Source organism: Oryctolagus cuniculus, chromosome 4 (genome assembly GCF_964237555.1).
Source record: "Oryctolagus cuniculus chromosome 4, mOryCun1.1, whole genome shotgun sequence".
Lineage (NCBI taxonomy): Eukaryota > Metazoa > Chordata > Mammalia > Lagomorpha > Leporidae > Oryctolagus > Oryctolagus cuniculus.
In genome coordinates, this window is record NC_091435.1 from 96,008,622 (window position 1) to 96,031,205 (window position 22,584).

Sequence of the window (22,584 nt, forward strand, 5' to 3'; positions counted from 1 at the left end):
GGGTGACTGGACTTGGGAAATGTATATTGCCAGGTGGTACTAATAGTCCCTGAAGATGTAGGAGAAAATCTGTTGAAGAGCGAGTTCTTCAAGATAAGCCACGTTCCTCAAGGAAAACAAACTATGAAAAGGCTGAACAAGGGGTTTTTAAAGGTTTGAAATAGACACATTCTTACCTCATGTGGGTCATATTGTTTGAGGCTCCCACCTTCGTTAAATTCAGTCAAGACATCCTTAATCTTCTTGGAGGAATCTGCAGAGAAAGAACCCACATGTGAAACACTGGTAAATAGCTAATGGGATTGGAATCAAATAAATTTTCCCTGTCTGGAGCACCCCTGTCTCCTGAGAACATATGGTGAAACTTTACCCTTATCCACCCTCTGCTCTCTTATTTCTTTTCTTCTGTTCATGCCTTCACCTATTGTGTGAATTATTTTTCTAAAACATTCTGATCAGATCATGTCTCTGCTCAAAGCCCTTAATGACTTGTTGTTTTCCCAGGACAAAGCCTAACTCCCCAAGCTTAAGATACAAGCCCATGGCGATCTGACCTAGCCTATTCCTTATTTGTCCATTCACTCCACTTTTCAGATACACCAAGTCCAAAGCTTCTGAATACCCTATGTACTCTCTCATCTCTTCCATATTTCTTCCCTGTCTTGCAAACTTCACTCAGTCTTCAATATATAGCTCAAATGTCAACCGTTTCATGAAGTCTTCCTTTGCATCTGCAGGTTTAATCATTCCCTCCCATGGCTCCCAAGTATGTTGTATACAATTCTATACTAATGAAGTAACACTTTGACAATAGGGAATCCATGTTAGAGCACCCAAGACTCCATCTTGAGAAAGCGCCCCTCCGCCTTGAGACTATGGTCTGAAACTATGATCTAAAACTCAGACGATAACATTCCAAGGCATCCCACTTGACAGAGCATAGAAACTCCCAAGCATGACCACTCAAGCTTAAACAGATAGGCTGTACCTGGATTAATGTTAAGATTGTAATTTGTCTGTTGTCAAGATTGTAATTGATATTGGTCTCGCATAGGCCTTAGGTCAGCTTGACCTTAGTAACCATGAATTCCCTCTGATCCTAGCAACCATGTATTCCCCTTCTTTTCCTTGTGGTTTTTGCCTTTATACACCCTGTTGCTTTGAGCTTCGGGGTTGAGAGTTCTTTAGGGCAAGAGCCCACTCTCCACCACAGGCAATACAGGACCACAAAATTCTATCAATGTCTAGTGTTCCTCTGTTTGTGCTCACTCAGGCACAGCACTAGCACTTGTAATATAGTATTATAATGACTTATTAACTTGCCCATCTTGCTTATCTCATTTTTACCTTAAGAACTGTAACTGACTAGCAAGTCTTTGTATTTTTACCATGATCTGATGTGTAACTATGTTCAAAAGAATACTATGAAGATGAATGTATGAACATGTGAGGAGAAATTTTAAAACATCAAAAAAATCATTAATGATAGAAGATGGGCTAGCATTAAAGCCTAAGGGCCCTGTCCTTGGTGCTGAAACATTGTTGCCCTACCAGGCAAGATGGTTTCTTGTAATTCTAGGATCCCTGACAGTGCTGCTCCTCTTTTCTAGATTTTGATTTTCTGTCTTCATGGGGGAAATTGAGCTATTCATTCTGACACAAAAACATAACCTCAATTATACCTCATAATTAGCATGCCTAATTTAACGTCCCTATGGTAGTTCTATCATATTTCTGACAGTCAGAACTTTTCCTCTGGATGCTGAGCCATCTCTACTCTCTCATGCTTTCCTCTCAATGTTCCATACATATTACATTTACACTGGAAGGGGGAGAAGAAAGAATCAGAGGATTTGTGAAGCATGGTGGTTTAGAAAACCACTTTGCATAGGAAATAATTCAGAAACTACTGTAGACAACAGTGGCTGCTTGTTTTTTTTTTTTTTTTAATAAGGGAATTAGGAGTCAAGAAAAGAGGCTCAGTAATTTTCATTAGAACCACATTGTGAATGCATCCTGTGTGGTTATCAGCACTCTAGAATCAAAGAAAACCAGGGCTTCTGTGGCCTGTGCTCACCCCATCTTGCAGTATTATGGGTAAGTAAGAGCTTCCCAAGGTCTATTAGTGCTGCTATTTAAATGTCTGAGCAAAGGGCAATGTCATTAACAGATCACACAGTGTTCTTTGTTGTCCAGGCCCTTTGTACAGGGAGTGATGGTCTGTTGGGTCTTGGTAAAGTAGATGAACAAGTGGGGTGGGCTATTCTCCATGGCTCCAGTGACTTGGATTTAATCAAGCAGAAGTTCTAATCATTTCAGGATGGAGACATGTTGAAAAGCCACAGAAATGCTGCTGTTTCCCCAAAAAAGGAAATTTCTTTCTGAAATTCAAAACAGATGTTAAAAAACTAATAGCTCAGTAAGATCCAGGCAGCAGATGCCATCAGTTTGGACTGTTTCCATTCAATTCAGAAAACACTGAGGAGGGTAAGATGCTGCAAGGTACTGTTAATGTGCTGCAGGGCAGGATGGTCTCAACAACTGTGGTAATAATAGCTGCCCCTCACTGGGGCCTTGGCTGCATATTCTTTTAAACTATCCCCTACCAATCCATGAGGATTTGGTAATATTTTCTTTGGTTGAAGATGAGGAAGCTGAAATTCAGAAAAATGAAGTGACTTCTCCAAGAGCCAGAGTTTTAACTCAGGTCTAGTCTGGATCAAAATTATTCTGTATCCTTTTCCCTTAAGTATTACTCACTGTTGCTTCCCAAGCATTTTCAATCCAAGAAGAGATGTAATTCATGCTGTAGCAAGATAGGAAGCTCTAGGAACTACTGAGCAGGCACTCAGGTAGGCCTAAGGATGTCCTGTGAAGGAGGTAGCATTGCAATTGGGATATAAAGGAGGAGTAAACTCCGAAAGCAGACAGACATAAATAGGAAAGGGTATTCTTGGAAGGGGCATGGTGAACAGGCACACACAGATGAATATCAAAAAACAATTTTTCAAAGTTAGTGACAGAGAATGGGCCACATTTGTGAGGGATCTTGCATGCCGAGTTAAAGACACTGATGTGGAATTGTGAAAGTTTTCCCCTTTTTTTTCTGTTGGAGCAACATAATCAAGACTCCATTTTCTTAAGGCCTCTCTGAGAAAAGAACTGAAGAGAGTTGAGAATTAGGCCACAACTCAGTTAAGGTCACAAATTACTCAAATTATTCTATAGGCAGCTTACTTATTTAGAAAAAAAATTTTAATGGGAATTTTCATCTCAAAGTGGCTAAATTAAAAAAAAAAGATTTATTTTATTTATTTGAAAGACAGAGTTACAGAGAGAGAAAGAGAGAGGTCTTCCATCCACTGGTTCACTTCCCAAATGGCCGCAAAGACCAGAGCTAACCCAATCTGAAGCCAGGAGCCAAGAGCTTCCTTTGGGTCTCCCATGTGGGTTAAGGGGCCCAAGGTCTTGGGCCATTCTCTGCTGCTTTCTCAGGTGCATCAGCAGGAAGCTGGGTTGGAAGTGGAGCAGCTAGGACTGGGCTTTACCCCACTGCACCATAGCAATAGCCCCTCAAAGTGGCTAAATTTTTAAAAATGTGAACATTGTGGCTTCTCCAAGAGTGGTGTATGGTCAGCATTCTGACTGAGAACCAAAGGAGCGATTTCAATTGAATTTACACACGTTTGATATTATTGTCACATTTTGGAAGTACCTCAGTTCACTCTAGCAGAAAATTTTTAGTTCTGAAAGTGCTACAAAGTCACACTTTATATTTAAATGTCAGACACACACACACAGAGTCATCATTGTTCACATTAAAGGAGACAGATTTTAAAAAGGAAAAAAAATAGGGAAGATATCTATTTTAAGATATCTGATTAACAGCCTAAAATTAAGTTGAAAACAGAATCCAGGCAATTTCCGACTAGCTCTCTGTGAGGGTTTTCCTCATCACATGCTTTTTTCAATCTGTTTTATGAGCTTTTAGAGGCAAGCATCATCAATAGCATGTTTTCGTAAAAAAAAGGAAGGGGGGGGAAACGATCTAATTCTCAAATTTTAGCCACATCCCTTTGTCCTTGGCTGTCCTCTGACACTGTATGACAGCTTTTTTCTCAACCACTTCATGGATTGGTTTCTCTTGCCATGGGATTAGTGGGTGCTCTGCACAGCTAGCCTGCTCTGACAATTACTGCTCCACTCTTGCCAAAGAACAGTGAGAGGCTTCTTTGGAGCAGTCCCTGACCTCATGTCACAGCCCGTTTCACCTTGCCACCACCAGACCCAAAGGATAGCACGCGCCATTTCCAAGTGTACAAAACAGGGCCACGTCCACTGCTCTTTGTCACCACTCTGACTTTGTCAAGTGTCTAGTATACGTTTGGCCCTCTCCCAGTAGAGAAGAGAAAACTGGAGATTATGGAATATAAGCTGGGGAGTGAAGCAGTTTTAACACTGTATAAGTAAGGGGACACAGATATTAGATTTGCTGAATACAGAGAGACTGCTATAACTCTTCCTCTAGAACAGTGGCTCTCAAGCCTGACTGCATGTTGGAATCAACTGGGGAGCCGTCCACACACAGAAACCCAAGACTTACACCAGCTGAGTTAAGTCAGTGTATCAGGGAAACCCAGAAACAGCGTATTTTAAAACTGCCTGAGAAATCCAATGTACAGTTAACGTTGAGGACTACTGTTGTATAACTGATTTTATTTTTGCAAGTTAAGACTATCTGTTTTTTTTTAAATTACTTATTTATTCAAAAGACAAAGTTACAGAGAGACAGAGATCTTCCAACTGTTTGCTGGTTCACTCCCCAAATGGCCACAACAGCCAGGGCTGGGCCAGGCTGAAGCTAGAAGCCTGGAACTCCATCTCAGTCTCTTATGTGGGTGACAGCGGCCCAAGCACTTGGGCAATATTCCACTGTCTTCCTAGGAGTATTAACAGGCAGCTGGATTGGAAGTGGAACAGCCAGGACTCAAATCAGCATCCTTATGGGATGCCAGCATTGCAGGCAGCAGCTTAACCTGTTATGCCACAGTGCTGGCCCCAGTAAAGACTATTAAGAAGCAGCTGAACTTGTTGGATAATTATTACAAAGGGAAAAAAACTTATAATTCTGCTAAATCTAAAATTTCTGTGCATAGCAGGTGTTCTTTGTTGTTTAAGCAGACAACACCAAATAATTCAACCCAACAGGTAGATTTTTTCACTTGCTTGACAAGGCAGGGGCCTGTTCTGCATTAACACAGACTGGCAGGACCATCGGTGAGCAGTTTTACCCCAAATCAGGTGTCTAGAAGGTTCTTCTCTGTGATCCAGTCACTTGTGGAAACAACTGCACCAAGAAGCTTTGCATCCAAAATTATCTTCTTATGTGCCAAGAACTATCGGATCTAAATCAAGCATTTGGTTCCTAGTCAAATCACAGCCTTTATAAGGAAAAAAATTGGCACACTCACAAACACCTTGCTATACACATGGTAGGGGACAGGGACGCCCTCCATCTGAACAAGCAGACAATCAAGAGCTTCAGTGTTCCCAGCAGAACATCAGCTGTGCTGGACCAGAACCCAAAGCAAATGGATGGCCTTGTAGTTAAGAACACTGAGGGGGCTGGCGCGTGGCATAGCAGGTTAAGCTGCCGTCTGCAGTGCTGTTATCCCGTATGGGCGCCAGTCTGAGTTCCAGCTGCTCCACTTCTATTCCAGCTCCCTACTAATGCACCTGGGATAGCAGGGGAGGATGGCCCAAGAGCTTGGGTCCCTGTACCCACCTGGGAAACCCAGATGAAGCTCCTAGCTCCTGGCTTTGGCCTGGCCCAGCCCTGGCCATTTCAGCTGTTTGGGGAGTGAACCAGCAGATTCTCTCTGCAACTCCACTTTTCAAATAAATAAATAAATCTTAAAAAAAAAAAAACACTGAGTATTTGAGCCCTATCCTGTTAAACTAGCAAACTCCAAAATAACCATCAATCAGTGTTCTCCGAAGCAAATCTAAAACCTATATATGACAGAAATTCTAAGGTGCATAAAGACCTCTGGAAGCTTCTGATTGTAACATGCATATAAATCACCAGAGTGTGACCCAGCAGGTCTAAGACAAGGCCGGAGAGTCTGTATTTTCAAAAAGATCATGGTGATACTAGTGATGCAGGTCCATGGGTTGTATTTCGATGAATGTGTCCTAAGCAGCAGTCTTGTAGATGTGTGGCTGACTGCTGTGGCAAGCCTGCCACAGTGCAGGAAAGAGCACAGTGCTAAAGCCAGAGAACTCTTGAATTCTGCAGACTGGAAAGGCTGTAAATGACTCTTAATGTGGAGTGATGGTGGGCACAGAGAGAAGGGGAAAGAGAAGCTGACTGGGATGTATGAATGAGTTTTCTAATTACTACAGGGAGATGCCAAAAACAAGAGAAGGGTCTTCTGAAGGTCTTGGAAGACAGAGGATGCCAGGGGCACTGCATCCAAATGGCCACTTTTTTCTTCTCCTTCTTTTTAAAGACATTTTTAAAAGAAAGATTTATTTATTTATTTGAAAGGTAGAGTTACAGAGAGAGAAGGAGAAGTCCTCCATCTGCTGGTGCACTCCCCAAATGGCTACAAAAGCCAAGGCTGGGCCAGGCTAAGGTTAGGAGCCAGGAGCTTCCTCCGGTTCTCCCATGTGGGTGCAGGAGCCCAAGCACTTGGGCCATCCTACACTGCTTTCCTAGGACCATTAGCAGCAAGCTGGATTGGAAGTGGGACCAGCTGGGACTTGAACTACTGTCCATATGGGATGCTGGCCCTGCAGGAGGCAGCTTAACCTGATGTGCCACGGTGCTGGCCCCCCCCCTCCTTTTTTAAAGATTTTATTCATTTGAGAGGCAGAGTTACAGACAGAGAGAAGGAGAGACAGAGGGAAAAGTCTTCCACCTGATGGTTCATACCCCAAATAGCTGGAATTGGGCCAATCCAAAGCCAGAAGCCAGGAGCTTCTGGGTCTCCCACGTGGGTGCAGGTTGCCAAGTTCTTAGATCATCTTCTCCTGCTTTCCTAGGCCATAGCAGAGAGCTGGATTGGAAGTGGAGCAGCCGGGACATGAACCAGCACCCACATGGGATGCCGGCACTGCAGGTGGAGGATTAACCCACTACGCCACAGTGCTGGCACCCTGCTCTTTCTTTCTTTCTTTCTTTCTTTCTTTCTTTCTTTCTTTCTTTCTTTCTTTCTTTCTTTTTTTTAAGATTTATTTATTTCAAAGGGTGGGGGGAGAGCGAGCCATAGCTTCTTAGAGAGTCTCCCCTATTTGCAGATTCTATGACTCCATGGACAGAATCCTCATCAACATTGAAGGAAAATAAAGTTGGACGTTGCTGAGAGAGATGTGGGTGAGAAGTGGTGGTATTATCCCTTCCAAGACACAGCAACTAGTAATGATGCTCGACGGGCCCAGGACTGCACGAGCATTCGAGCATTTGGTTAGCTCTCACTCCTGGCCAATATCAACAGCCAGGGTTTGGTGATGTTTACTTAAAACTTGACATTGTTCTCTGGTCCTAAACATTTCCTCTGACTCCCCCATTACCGCTGACAGGTTTGAATATTTAACATACCTACACCTCAAAGTCAGAAATGCTGCCTTCACATCTGAGTCTAACAAAAAGTATTTCCTAATAGCACAATTTACTGATTCATTCCTTTTAGATGTAATTTGAATTTTTGCTCTATTATAATTTAATTGACAAATTGAATGTCACAAAGGTATGGTTGGAGGCTGAGCTCCAACAGGTACTTTTGTTTAATTTGTTGGAACTGAATTGAAACAAGTTGAACTTGCAGCAGAATTGAGAAATGGTGTTTCTAATTCCTTGCTACCACTGGCCTGCTGTGTGACATTGAATGAGTCATTGAGCTCTTCCCGGTGTGGCATTCTCACTTGTAAAATGAGTAGAGCTTGGACCTGATAATTAAGATCTCAGCTTTAAAATTCTACACTATCTAGGCAGCTACTGGCTGGCATAGGACATGTTTGTTCTACCTTCTTAGAGAATTAAAAATAGAATTGATGTTTCATCTGGCTTCCCTCCCCCATAGTCTATTCATAAAGCATGGAAATTTTAAAGAATTAACCAAAAACTCAAAAAAACCTGCCCTTCCCTCCAGCTCATACCAGTTTTATCAAGAGGAGGATTACTAGGGGGCATCCCTACATGTAAACGCCCTCTGGAATAAAATATAGAGACCAGGTTATATTAGAAGGACAAATGAAGGTCATTTAACCAACTAGAAAATGAATGCTCTTGTCTTCCCTGTGGTGTCTTAGCCAATTCCGCCCAACCACTTGCAGGGAAAGAAAACTCAGTTGCTTTTATGTCAATTCTGCTCCATCTTGGACAACCTGGACCATTAGGAGTGGACGTATTCTGAACTTGAAGCTAGAGTCTTCCTGTTATTTACTCCATTGGTCCTGAGCATACCACGGGCCACCATTCAAAATTAATTTAACACCTATTCTTACAACAGCGATGATCTCTGTCCCATCTTTCCCATCCCTTCTGTAGCAAATTTGCACATCATCTTCATTTTTCCATAACCAGGCTGTGGGGTCCCTCACACAAGTTCCAGGGTGTCCTCATCCCTTATAAACTGAGGTGCCCAGAAATAAACTGAGTCCTCTAGAGGGTGCAGCAGGGTAAGGCTGAATGTGGCTGTCTATCGATACATCCTGAGATTGCAACCCTGGCGTGGTGGGAGACATGGCCTCAGTCACTGGCCACCAAGCCTGTGCAGAGTGCCGAAGGGCATGGGAACACCTTGTGGCAGGCTGGGGGTGAGTGAACCCCAAGGGAGGCCCCGTCGGCCCTTCCTCTTCTTGTGTGAGCCACTCCTCCGTGACTTGGAGTGCTTTCCTTGGGAGTGCAGTTTCTTTCTAGGGCCTCTGCCCCCTGGGTGTTAAAAAGGCCTGTCAGCAGGTGCTTCTGTGTAGCTGGCGCTTGAGCCAGCATCGCTGCAGTCCAGGCTCCCTGCTGGAGGGAAAGGCTACAAGGAGAAGCCCTGGAACATGAGAGAGAGTTAGAGAAAGCGGTGCCAGGGAGCACCAAGGCACCACTGTGTGGGTGCATCAGCCCTGCTCCTGGCCTTGTCCCCATCACGTGAGTCCTCCCATCTGGAGTCTGGACACTGTAGCTGAGACCAGTCCTGCCGGCTGTGTCCTGTCCTGATTTCTGGTCCATAGATCATGGGAAAAACAAATAGTTGCTGTTCTCACCCACAGATCCAAAGTTTGTTTGTTTGTGTGTTTGTTTTTGACAGGCAGAGTTAGACAGTGAGAGAGAGAGAGAGAGAGAGACAGAGAGACAGAGAGAAAGGTCTTCCTTTTCCATTGGTTCACTCCCCAAATGGCTGCTTTGGCCGGAACTGTACCATTCCGAAGCCAGGAGCCAGGTGCCCCTTCCTGGTCTCCCATGCAGGTGCAGGGGCCCAAGCACTTGGACCACCCTCCACTGCCCTCCCAGGCCACAGCAGAGAGCTGGACTGGAAGAGGAGCAACTGAGACCAGAACCTGGTGCCCATACAGGATGCTGGCACCGCAGGTGGAGGATTAGCCAAGTGAGCCATGGAACCAGCCTGCTTTGCTGTTATTTTATAACAAATTCTTAATGTGGCATTAGTTTTTATTTATTTATTTATTTGAAAGGCCAAGTTACAGAGAGAGAGGAAGAGACACAGAGAGATCTCCCATCCGTTGGTTCACTCCCCAGACACAATGGCTAGGGCTGTCCTGAAGGCTGGGTGCAGGGGCCCAAACACTTGGGCCATCTTTCACTGCTTTCCCAGGTGAATTTGCAGGAAGCTGGATCAGAAGTGGAGCAGCTGGGACACGAACTGGCAGCCATATGGGATGCCGGTGTCCCAGGCAGCAGCTTAACTTGCTTTGCTACAATGTTGATCCCAGCATTAGTTTTTTATGATGAGCACTTTACACGGTTGGTTCACATGACATTATCAACTACATGAAGGAACTTCTAAAAGGTCTTAGAAAAATTGAAGCAAAGGATAATGTTAATTTTCCATGAATGCTTTGAAGCCATGTGTGTGTATGTGTGTGTGTGTGTGTGTGCATGCATGCATAGGTACACACGCATATGTAAAATAACTGTGCATGTCTCTGAGAGCAGTTTTACAATGGGTTCTTTCCCCTAGCAGATCATCTAGAAGGTTCTGATTGTGCCCAGTACACATGGAACACACCGGAGCGTTTCCCACCTGGTAATCCAATTCTCAGGTTGTATACTTCATTATTTCTCCATTGTCAAACCCCTGTTTATGCAGTTATGGAAGAGTGGTTGCTATGGCAATGCAATCGGAACACCAGAGTGCATCTAAATTGGTGGAAGGGGCTTTTTCAGGGTTTCCTCTGAGGATTAATCATTTTCCAAGAATCATCTCGTTTTCCTCTCCTGTGAGAACAGGACCAGAGCACCTCGTCCAGCCCTGGGATGCAGACAGCAGGAGGAGAAGTCACAGGAGGACAGAATGGTGGGTGAAGCAAAGGCCCAACCACAGAGGAAGCTGTCCTGACAGCACCCCTGGTGCTGCCCATCCTCTGCCTCTCAGCCCACGCGTCATGGGAGCCTGCGTTTCCTTTCCCTCCGCTCCCTGCATCTGGGACTTTTCTGGCCCTTCTGGCTTCTCCTTGCTGTCTTCTTCTGGCTCAGTTACGGTCCCCAAGTGCCCACCGAGCCCCATTCAGCATCCTCCCCTCTCTCCTAACACACTTGCTCCCTTCACTCTTACTTTTTTCTTCCCCCGCTGTGTCCACACATGATTCCCAAGTCAGAGCTGCAGCCTAGCCCCACACAGCCACTCCCTGCCCACCACATGCATTCCAGGGGCCCACAGGGGACCTCACTTAGAACGCAGACCCTCCATGGAGGGGTCCTGCTGGCCTCTCCACTTCTGCAACTGCCCCCTGCCATTCATCAGCTCGCGCTCCAGACTCCTCACCTGTGACTGCTTGAGGGTCTTGGCAGCTCCCAGGATGTGTTTCTCACTTCCCTGCCTTTGCCCAAGCCACCTCCTCCACCCGGGGTACCCGTGTCTGCAGTCTGGGAACAACCATTCCTGGTGGGAGTTGCTGTAGGAAGGCTCCTGCCAGGCTGAGCGAGGCCTTCGCCCCAGGCACCCCACTTCTTAAGCAGCTGCCATGCTGCGACAACATTGTTTGAATCCTGTCCGTCTTTTCCCCACTCCAGGCTGTGAGCTCTCTGGGGACAGGCATTGTGTCTCATTCACTGCTGGTTTCCTGAAGGCTGGGACATGTGAATGCGCAAGCGGACTTGTCATGATTAGCTCAAAACCAACCTTCCCAAGCTGTGCCCACCAGCCCCGCATCTCAATGTTCCCATCTTGTACAGAGTCAGTCCTTGAGATGGCTTTCTTTTGTTCTATAGGCTTTGCTGAGACATCTACTACAATTTCCCACAAATCAGCATTTGTTCATTGCCATGCTCCACATCCTACCCTCACTCCTGAGCTCAGACTAGATTTCAGCCACAGGATCCTGCTTGTTCCTAGCACCCTGCCCAGATCAGCAGCCCTAGACTCTGCCAGCTTGGCTGAAGGCCCACACCTTGACGTGCTAAGCTCAAGAATCCTGCTGTCCCCATCCTGCCTGCATCCTTCTCCCGATTCCCTGCTGTGTCTCTGCACCCAGCCCAGGAGCCCTCTTCCCCACCCTCTCTTGGTGGGACCCTCTTCCTTTCCTTCCATTGTCTCCCTCCCCCAACCACTACCCCATTTTATTTTTAAAGACTTATTTATTTACTTGAAAGGAATAGTTTAAGAGAGGGAAAAATAGAGAGAATGAGAGAGAGAGAGAGAGAACTTTCAATCGTTGGTTCACTCCCCAAATGGCTGCAACAGCTGGGGGTTGGGCTAAGCTGAAGCCAGGAGCCAGGAGCTTCCTCTGCGTCTCCCACATGAAAGGCAGGGACCCAAGCACTTGGGCCATCCTCCGCTGCTTTCTTAGATGCATTAGCAGGGAGCTGGATGGGAAGTGGAGCACCAGGGACTTTAATCAGCACTCATATGGGATGCCAGTGCTGCAGGTGGTGGCTTAACCCGCTACGCCACAGCGCTAGTCCCTACTACCCAGATTCTAAACCTCTTTCCTTCATAGAGTTCACCCAGCTAAGTCCTCTGTGACAGCTTCAATGGTGCACCCTCCTGCCAGAGTCACATGTTCAAGTGCTCACTCCAGGACCTCAGAATGTGACCTCATACCAAGTTACTACAGATGTAATTGGTCAAGATGAGGCTATGCTGGAGGAGGATGGGTCCAATCTAACACACTGTGTCCTTAGGAAAAGGGGGAATTTAGAGACTCGCACTCAGGGGCACACACTCCTCTATGAGCCAAGGAGACAGGCCTGGAACAAGTCTGTCCTGCACAGCCCTCAAAAGGAAGCCATCTCACGGAGTTTGGACTTCTTGCCTCTAGAACTTTGCGACAACAGGTATGTGGCTGAATCCACTCATGCCACAGCGCTGTGCCAGCAGCCTAGGGAAGCCCCACACCCTCCCGGCCTGTTCTCCCTTCTCATCGATACGCCCAGTTGGTCCACGCTACTGGAGCTGTCTGCCTGCTGCTCTCTGCTGGTGTCACAAGCACATTCCTGACTCCCTAACAAGATTCGGATTCCTCAAGGGTAGGAATCTTGTCTTTGTGCTTCTTTTTCAGCCCTGACAGGGCCTGGTACTTTGCAGACCTACAGAGCAGGCTGAATTAAATTGAATTTACCCTGCAGGGCGACTGCTTGCTGCTTGTCAATACATCAGAGAGTTTCTGTAAACCTTGCAGGTCAGACAAGAAAACACAGCTCCAGGGTGTCGGGAAGGAAACTGACAGGTAACTGTTACCCCAGGTAACACATGGGTCATCTGTTGACCTTGGGGAGCACACAGGGTTACAGGGCATTAGTGCTGGAAGGGACCACAGGGAGAGAACACTTGGTCCAACCCTCTCACTGCACAGAAGACGGGTAAGGCCCAGCAGGGTCAGGGCTGTCACATCAGACAGCAGCAAGAGGCAGAGCCTGCACTTGAGCTCCCTGCGCCAGTGCTGTGCTCACAGGGAGGGCAGGTGGAGGGGACTCGGGTGAGTTCAGTAGGAAAGGCTGACACACTATAGGCGTCATGACATACAAAAGCACCAGTACAACAACCATGGAGGGAGAGGCACTGAGAGCAGGGAGTGGGGTAGACAGCGAGGCTGAGAGCTCTGCACCACGAATGATGGTTCTCTGCGTGCACAGAGTGCAGTGGTCAGGTGTGGGTCCATTGCAGAGCAAGCCGACCCCTGCCCCCAGTCAGGATCAGGAGTGGCTCGTGTGTGAGCATGGATGGACCTTACTCCCAGTATTCACTGACTCAGGTCCTGGGCACAACCAACGGGAAACCAAAGCCCCAAGTGAAAGCCTGGGCTTTCCAGCACAAAGTCGCCAAAGAGATGCAGAATTCAGTTTCTCACTGAACACAGGCTTGAGTTCAAATGCAGGAGTCTATTATAGCAAATAATTAAGCAATGTTGTAACCTGTCTGCCTGCAGCTCCTCAAAATTCTGTCATAAAGAAGTAAAACACTTCTGACCAGGTTAGGTGGATGGTGCAAGCATCAGAATGGTGTACACAGTGCAAACTCCACCATGTAGAGCAAGGTGCCCAGAAGGGGAGTGCTTTAAAATGGCCACAGAGTTTACTGGCAATTCCTAACCTATTCTATCTCCTTCCAAGTACCTTGCATTCCAAGCTTCTATGGTGAGCATGTGGTCTTTATGGAGCCTAAAGCTAACTGTGCTTTGACCTTACAGACACTGATTCTGTGTTTACATAGAAGCCATCAGGTCCAACCTGGTCCCTGGGGCTTTGCAATGATGATACTGCCCTGCCATCCAGAAACCATCTCCTTGACCAGGAAGAAATCCCATCCCAGGACCGTCAATCCATGTACTCACATTCTGAGTACTTCTGGAGCTGGTCAAATTCTTCCGGAGTAAGAGAGACCCACCGTTCTTCACTCATATTTGCACTGTGGGGGTGAACGCCTGGAGGCCAGGGATGGAGTTCTGTTCACCAGGGGGAGGCAGAGGTCTGGCCCAGGGCCTGGCTCATCACAGGTGTGCAGTCAGGAGACAGCTCAGAGGACCCACGTGTCCATGGCAGCAGCTGGCCAGTCTCAGCACGTGTGGAAACTCTCGTGCTATTCCTTAGGCAACATCCTCCTGTCTGCGGTCAACGTAGATCCAGAAGCCCTGGCTCGTCCTAGGTAGAAACAAAAGACACTGTAAGCAGAACTTTGTAAAACCCCCAAATGTTCTCTAGCTGCAAGATGTACAAGGGCAATGGTTCAACGGGTCACAGGGAAGGATGCCCATGTCCCTCAGCCAGGTATGAAGGGGCAGCCAGAGCAACCAGACCAGTGCGGCTACAGGTAACTGTCTGCTGGGGTGGCAAACCCGGTGGCTGAGTGCACAAGTTGGGGCAGTTTTGAACTCGGGGAATTTTTAAGTGTCTTGCCAGAGGTAGTGTCGGGGGTTCCTAAGGGCATCCTCGGGGTGTGAAAACGCCATAGGCTGTTGGCTGCCTCTGAGTGATCTGAGGGACAGCAGCTTATATGGGGTGACTTGGAAGGAGGGCCATTCTCTCCTCCACTGACTTCCAAATGACAGCTGCTTCCCTCTCTCTGGTGAGCCACTTGGGAGCTTCAATAACTTCCAAGGCTGGCTGACATCTAGTGACTGAACCATTTGTTCTCTGTCCCCTCAGAGCCATAAATAGGAGCTGGGATGGCAGCCAGTGTGGAGGATACTGAGGGAGGGGAAGGGGGTTGCATTCAGACAAACACTCGCACAGCTAGCAGGTATGTTTCATACCATTGGTCACCCAGTCCATTTTGTAGGATGTGAAATTAGTATCAGGGGTCAGGACCAGCATTTAAAAGCATGCAGTAGAATAAGATAGAATGGGATTGACAATGTTAGAGAGCTTAAGTGTTGTTGCCTGTGACTTTTCTTTCAGTTACATGTCAGTGTGTGCCGAACATTTACAAAATATATTTCTCATTTTGAGTTGAGGTGAACAAAGGTTGGAAAGCAAAGTCACCGAACTAGTGGGAGGAGATATGAAGAGGAACTGGAACACAGGCTCTGATGCTGCCAAGGAACAAGTTGTTTTACCAAAATGGGATGCATTCTGGGCACCTGTCAAGGCAGCTCTGGGAGCCAGGAGCACCTGAGCCATGCTGTAGAGATGGCCAGGGGGAGGCACATTTGGATAAGTCCCACGGACGAGGCTACAGGCTTGGTGATGTGGGCCGGCAGGGCTGCCCCAGAGGGGAGGGAAGGTGCTGGAATGTGCTCTGTGAGGAAGGCCTTCCACCCCACAGAGCTCAGGACGTCGGTGGGATTCTGTGGCCAGGGAGGGAGCTGCCTATATTCTTGGGAGTATTCAAGTTCTGGTTTCTCCCCTTAAGGAGTCCAGTTCTCCCCTGTGTACACCAGTGCCTAGCAACCTGCTCCTGCCATGGTCACCAGCACTGCTCAGTCCGTCTCTGCTTCAGCTGCTCTTTCTGCAGCCTTTGCTGTGGCACAAACCTCCCTCCATGAACCTCTCTTATCTTGCTGAGTGCCCCTCCTCAGTCTCCTTTGGCTTCCTCTTCTGCCATCTGTGAATACTGCTGTTTCCAAAATCCTATCCTCAGCCACCTCCTCTCACGCCTTCCCCTGCCTGGCTTCACTCACTCCCAGGCTCAGTGCTCCAGGCCCGGGCCCTGGCCTCCACCTGAATCTGAATGTTTAGAATCCTCAGTCCAGATATGCACATTCTGCTGCTAAGTCTGCTGTGCTTCCCTTGTGTGCACCCAGCCATCCCAAGCCAGCACCTGGTATGTGCCCATAACCCACTCCTCCATGTTCTGATCATGCCCTGGCAGGCTCAGCCAAAGCTCCTGCAACCCCAGGACCAGTCTGTGCTCCCTCTGCTCCCTCGCACCAGACCATTAGGTAACTCCGACCCTCATCATCTCCCCCCGCTGGTCTCCCTGCCTTGGCATTTTCTCTCCCCCACTTGATCTGAATTGCCAACCAGTAATAAAGCTCTTCAGTTGTTTCCCCCCTGCAGAATAAGATGCAATCTTCTATTCACGATACACAAAGCACTTTATGATCTGGCCCCTGATTATCAACTCAGTCCAAAAGCAAGAGGTGTCCCTTAGAAGCGTTTTCCATCAAACCGCGGAATTCAGCATCAACAGCTACAATTACCACCACCGCAGCTGTCATTTAGTGAACACTTACTTTGCACCGTGCTATGTGCTGTACGCACATTACCCAATTTAGTCCTCGTAACAGCCACGGGAGTTAAGTGCTGCAGCTCCTACTCCCTGGATGAAGGGAATGAGGCTGAGTGCTTAGGAAATATAGCAGGGAGAAAGAAGCAGCTGTGGGGTTTCTGTTTGAGAAAGTCCCTCAGACCTAGTCACCCTGCACGCTTTGAGAGGACCCAGAGACCCACCGAATGATAGAACAACCTTGAACTCAAGACCAGAAGGCAGGGAATTTGAAGCTGGGCTCTGCCTCTTATGAGTTATTTGATCCTAGACAAATATTTCATTTCTTGAATTTTGATTTCTTCCTCTTAAAAATGTACTAATGAGAAAGCTCACTGGGTTGATGTTAGGATTAAGTGAATTAACACATGCAAGAAATAGGAAAAAAAACAAACAAACCCAAAATCCACACCAAGCACGGTGCCTGTCATGGTGTTATTACCCTATTGCAGATACAACTTAGCAACATGGCCTAAGCAGTGGGTGAAAGGCATCCAGGCTGTGTTGTAGGCTGCTCAGCCTGACCTCACCCTGCTTCAGGTTGCTGTCATCTAGCAACTACTCAACAACGCTTGACCCACTAGCTTAGGCTCCACTGATCATTGCTGCCTGGATTAACTATTGCTTTTAATTCTATCATTCCTTCTATATTAGTTGGGAGTCTACTGAAAGGAAGAGCTTTTCCTTTTCCTTTTTACATTCAAATGGACACATATATATTATAAATACAGATATTATATAAATAAAAACTAGGTAAATGCATATTCCACTAATATATAGTGTATATTTAATATTCTATTCAGTGGGTTATAATCCATTACTGCCTTCTTTGTTTTGATTCTCAAGTCATCCCAGATTTGATTAGTAGAAGCTCATTCAAGGTGGTTCTTTGCTCTTTAGACACACCCCCTTCATTCTATGAAGAATTATTACTTTCTGACATTACAAAATGTTTCAGGTTCATCTTGTACTTCTTCAGCTCCAGTCGTGGAGTCAGTCATTTCTCTAAAGACTCTTGATTTCTTTTAGTGGAGAATGGTATTTGAAGCCAAGGTTTGAACACTAGTTATGCTCTTTGCTACTGGGGTATCATTACTTCTAGGCCCTATCAGAGAGAGAACTAAGAAATACATGCAGGCATATATGCACACACCTCATCTTTGCCTGTCTGTCTCTCTGTCTCACTCCCTCCATCCATCATCCAATTATCCACCCAGTTGTCTGTGTTAACACCCGAGTTCATACTCATACCTCCATCTCCAGTTTAACACTACAATGTCAATTTAAGCCTACCACTCATTCCATACTTCTAAATCCTTCTCCAGCAGACTTTGTTTTATTATCTACAATATATTTATTTGCTCAATCTTAAAATACACAGAAAATAGTTTCGGAATTGCTAGTACACACTCTTGTGAAGAACAAAATAGAGTTCTCCATTTGTTTTACAGTTCTTGTTTCTAGCTAACAGCAAATTCTCCCAAATACTATTTTCTTTCTTTTCTTTCTCTTCTTTCTCTCTTTCTCTTTTCTTTCTTTCTTTCTTTCTTTCTTTCTTTCTTTCTTTCTTTCTTTCAGGCAGAGTTAGACAGTGAGAGAGAGAGAGAGACAGACAGAAAGGTCTTCCTTTTTTCCATTGGTTCACCCCCCAAATGGCCGCCATGGCCGGCGCACTGTGCTGATCGGAAGCCAGGAGCCAGGTGCTTCTTCCTGGTCTCCCATGCAGGTGCAGGGCCCAAGGACTTCCTGGGCCACAGCAGAGAGCTGGACTTGAAGATGAGCAACCAGAACAGAATCCGGTGCCCCGACCGGGACTAGAACCTGGGGTGCCAGCGCTGCAGGCGGAGGATCAACCTAGTGAGCTGCGGCGCAAGCCCCCAAATACTATTTTCAAAAATTACTTAGGTTCATTCATTCCCACTCCCATGCGATCCTGTTTCAAATTCACTTTAGAGTTTTTCTCCATCCCCATGGCTTCTCTCTCTGTCTCTCTCTCTCTCTTTTTTTTTTTTTTTTTTTTACAGGCAGAGTGGACAGTGAGAGAGAGAGAGACAGAGAGAAAGGTCTTCCTTTTGCCATTGGTTCACCCTCCAATGGCCGCTGCGGTCGGCACACCGCGCTGATCCGAAGGCAGGAGCCAGGTGCTTATCCTGGTCTCCCAATCCGGCGCCCCGACCAGGACTACTAGAACCCAGTGTGCCGGTGCCGCTAGGCAGAGGATTAGCCTATTGAGCCGTGGCACCGGCCCCCTATGGCTTCTTGTTTAGTATAGTTCCAAATGTCATAATTATATAAAAAGGCACACTCAAAGAGACATTGCTCTCCAGTGTTCCCTTTGCACGGTCCTCATCTGTCTCCTTTACACTTCATTCCCACTCACTCAATAGTTTCCAGTTGACTCCTCCTGGGTTTAGTTTTGCATAACTGAGCATTTACATAGATATTTTATTTCCCCTTCTTTTTTTTTACACAAAACGTGGCACAGTGCAGATTGTCATTTGCACATTGTTTTTTCAGTTAAGGATATACCCTATGAATCACTGCATATCTGTCACAGAGATTGTCCTCCTTTAGAACACATTTAACTCCAGCACACCCTGCCTGAAACCTGTCTGAGGCCTCTCTTGGTTTCCAGGATAAAGGGACAGCTCCTTAGCCAGTTTCAGAAGGTCCTTTACCTGTGCTGACAGCTCACCTCCCATTCCACCCTGCTTACCTCCTGCCCCCCATGCTCCATGTCCAGCCAAACCAGCCTGCTGTCTACTCCTGCACCAGCAAAGTGCCTGGTCTGGTAGGAGCTGGGAAACGTGACCGAATGGGCTGAAAAGCACATCATGACTTTAATCTGCATGGAATGCCCTTCTCTCCTGCCTTCCCATGACAAACCTCTACTCATCTGTCTGGTCCTGAAAAAAAGGGTCACTCCTTTTCTGAAGCTTTTTCGAGTTCAAATGTATCTGCTCTTCCAGCTGTGTGCCACAAAACTCTAGGTGTCCTCTCCTGCGTAGTGGACAGTGCCACGTGGGAGACAGACACACAAGCTGGAGAGCAGGGGTGTAGACGTGCAAGGGAATTGTGGGAAGCAGTGGAGGTCAGGGAAAGCTCTCTGAAAGAGCTGCTGCTCCCGCTGAGGAGGGACGATGAGGGGAAGAGGCACATGTTGCAGTAACTCAGCAAATATTCACATTCTTATCTTTATTGGTTCTGTCGTAGCTCGGTGCTAGGCTTTATAATGGAAGGAGTTGCACCACTATTTCCATCAGGAAACATACGGGGTCTGGAACACTGTGTGACTGTCCAGATGGTGCCCCACATGACAGCCCACCTCTGGTATTCTGTCCTTTGACGGAGATGACAGCCAGCACTGATGAGCGCCTGTTCCGGCTTACGTCAGCCAGCCTTTCCCTCCCAGCTGCTGGCCCCGTCACCGTCCTCGCAGAGGCTTTTTGCAATATAAACAATCTTCTCATCACCATTCTGAGCATCTTTCTTGGAGAAAATGGTTTAGTGGGGTTTTCTAAGTAAAAATCAGATTGGATATTGTCTGACTTGGATGGGAGAAGTGTCTTTTACATCACTAGGGCTACAGCACTCTGAGCAACCACTCTGTACCTCTGGGCCTCAGTTTCCTTGGGTGTAAAATGCGAGGGTAGGAATAAAAAGGCTGCTGAAGCGTTTTTCCAGCTCTGCAATTCTACACTGGATTAAACTCTATTTGTCTGTACAGATGTCAGCATGGAAATCACAAGTCGGAAGAAGACAGCGAATTCAATGAGTACTGAATTGCACCCCAGGTCTCTCCATTCATTCGAATGAATCAGACATACCCTATTATCCAGGAGCAAACACCTCTTCATCTGCTCTTTCTCTCCTGAAAGCATTAATTCATGACTCTGACATCAGACTGGGGAGCACATCTATATTCACCAGAAGATTTAAACCAAGCCCATAATGAGTACATTTTTTAAGAGAAGAATGAGTAGAAACTAGGAAGGTAAGCACCCCTCTCTCTTCCCAGATTTGTGATGAATCACATCTCGATGACTGCCCCATGTCTGGCTTTTACTCCTGCTATTCCTTCTGCAGTGCTGTGACTCCTGCATGGCTTCTGGAGTTCAGTTCAGGATCACCTACTCTCAGAGTCCCTTGAGTGACTCCCCACCCCCACCCCTGGACTGGGCAGGCATTCTCTGCTCTCCATTAGCTCTTAGGACTTTTTTTCCACAATGACAGCACTAACCACACTGCATGTACTTGTCAACTCTCTCCCCTATAAGACTCTGAAAGTTTCAGGGGACACATAGTATCCTGTCTACTTTGCCGCTCTGGCTACTATAAGATCTAAGCTCTCTAATGGTTCATTTCTTTTTTCTTTAAAATTTATTTATCTATTTGAAAGACAGAGTTACAGAGAGAAAGGGAGAGACAGAGACAGAGAGGGATCTGCCATCTGCTGGTTCACTTCCCAGATGATGCAATGTCTGGGTCTGGACCAGGCTGAAGCCAGGAGCCTGGAACTCCATCCTGGTCTTACACATAGATGGCAGTGGCCCACGTATTTGGGTCACGTTCTGCTTTCCTAAGCACATTAACAAGAAGCTGGATCAGAAGTAGAGCAGCTGGGACTTGAACTCATGCTCATAATGGGATACCAGCATCACAGGTGGTGGCTTAACCCCCTGCATCACATTGCCAGCCCCTAATGGTTCATTTTCTTGGGAAAGTGGTTCTCAGAGCTTTTTTTTTTTAAACTGATATTATTTGCATGGAGCAAAAGATCCTACCATGTCTATTTGTGCATCCCCCTAGAAAAAGAACTGAGTGAGCACAAAGAACTAGAGAGAAACAAAAGATGCAAGTTGGAGTAAAATTGTTGATAATATCATTTATGAGTTGTTTACTTTTTGACAAAAATATACACTAATACACATATTTTAATATTAAATAATGGCCTATAAACTTATAGGCATCAGAGTTATAAGAAACAGCCTCTAAACTTCTAGTCTAGTCATTTACAATCCTTAATCTGATAGTGTGTTGCAAGATACGTTAGTTGCTCAAATTCATAATGAATTGTCACTATTTTGGTCTTCTGTTCCATTGGTGGTCTCCCAAAGCATGCTTCCTGACATTGATGTCCTTGTTTGTCCCTCCCCCTCAAGTCTGGGCTGTGTCTGTGACTTGCTTGAACCCAGAGGATGCAGTAGAAGTGATGGTGTGCCAGGGTCAGGCCTAAGGTCCTGGGAAGGGCTGGAAGCTTCCATCTTTGTGTTCTTGAGAACACTGAACCACTTTTGGGGAAGCTTAGACACTTTTCTGAAAAGAGTATGTAGAGACCACTTCGAGAGGTCACATGCATAGAGGGAAGTTCAATGTCACATGGAGGAGAAGTGAGCAGCCCAGCTGATGAGAACTGAAGTCCCAGATGCAAGACTCCTGCACGGCCACTCCCCTCCAGCCAGGACTCAGTCGTTTGAGCCATTCTAGCTGTGATGCCAGAAATGCACAAGACAAGAAGCCATTCTGAGTTTTCCAGTCTTGGTAGCTATCAGGTGGAGTAGAGATAACCCATCCCTGCTGAGCCATGTCTGAATACCCAAAGGCTAGAATCTTTCACAGTAATAAAATGGTTGAAGAGTCACCAAGGTTTGGGTTAGTTAGTTATGCAGTCATAGCTAACCAAAACAACTGTATTTGTATAAGCACTTTGGAGTACAAATGATATAAATATCTGTTTAGCAACAGAATATACATGATTCATGCTTGAGCTGCAACTTATTCATGTCTTAAAAGTTAGTAATTGGAAAATTATAGGCTAAAAATACCTTTGATGCAAACGTATATCACTGCCTGCTGTAGGGGTTAACCAGATATCTGTCACAAACTAATCTGATCATGATGAAGCCAAATGAACTATAATTTCTAATTAAAAAGCAAGAATAGCAGTGCTGAAAACCACTACCAGCTCAAAACAAGGCTGACCTTGCAGTGATCACACACAGTCTTCTCCAGGTCACAGGATTCAAACCCTCTGCTGGAGTTGGGGTAGATGGCTGCTGAGCAGTGACTTTGCAGATAACCGAATTGGGAGTTTTCAAATGAGATAATTTGAGTTCATGAATGGGAACTATGAGTGATACCTAATAACTCATTCAGTAGATCCGTGGCATATAGTCCTTAAACATAAAAATAAAAGCCATGGAATTGT

The 22,584-nt window shown here is 46.3% G+C and overlaps 1 protein-coding gene across 5 annotated transcripts in view; it reads right to left on the reverse strand.

Annotated features, from left to right (window-relative positions):
* Nucleotides 1–22,584, reverse strand: part of DGKG (diacylglycerol kinase gamma) — a 210,708-nt gene that overhangs the window by 150,994 nt on the left and 37,130 nt on the right. For all 5 annotated transcript variants that reach the window (XM_051859167.2, XM_051859166.2, XM_002716461.5 and 2 more), the window contains exons 2-3: nucleotides 14,005–14,311; nucleotides 177–253 (exon numbers count right to left, since the gene is read on the reverse strand). In XM_051859167.2, coding sequence (XP_051715127.1) covers nucleotides 177–253; nucleotides 14,005–14,071 — 144 coding nt within the window. In that variant the 5' untranslated portion in view covers nucleotides 14,072–14,311. The remainder of the gene's footprint in view (nucleotides 1–176; nucleotides 254–14,004; nucleotides 14,312–22,584) is intronic.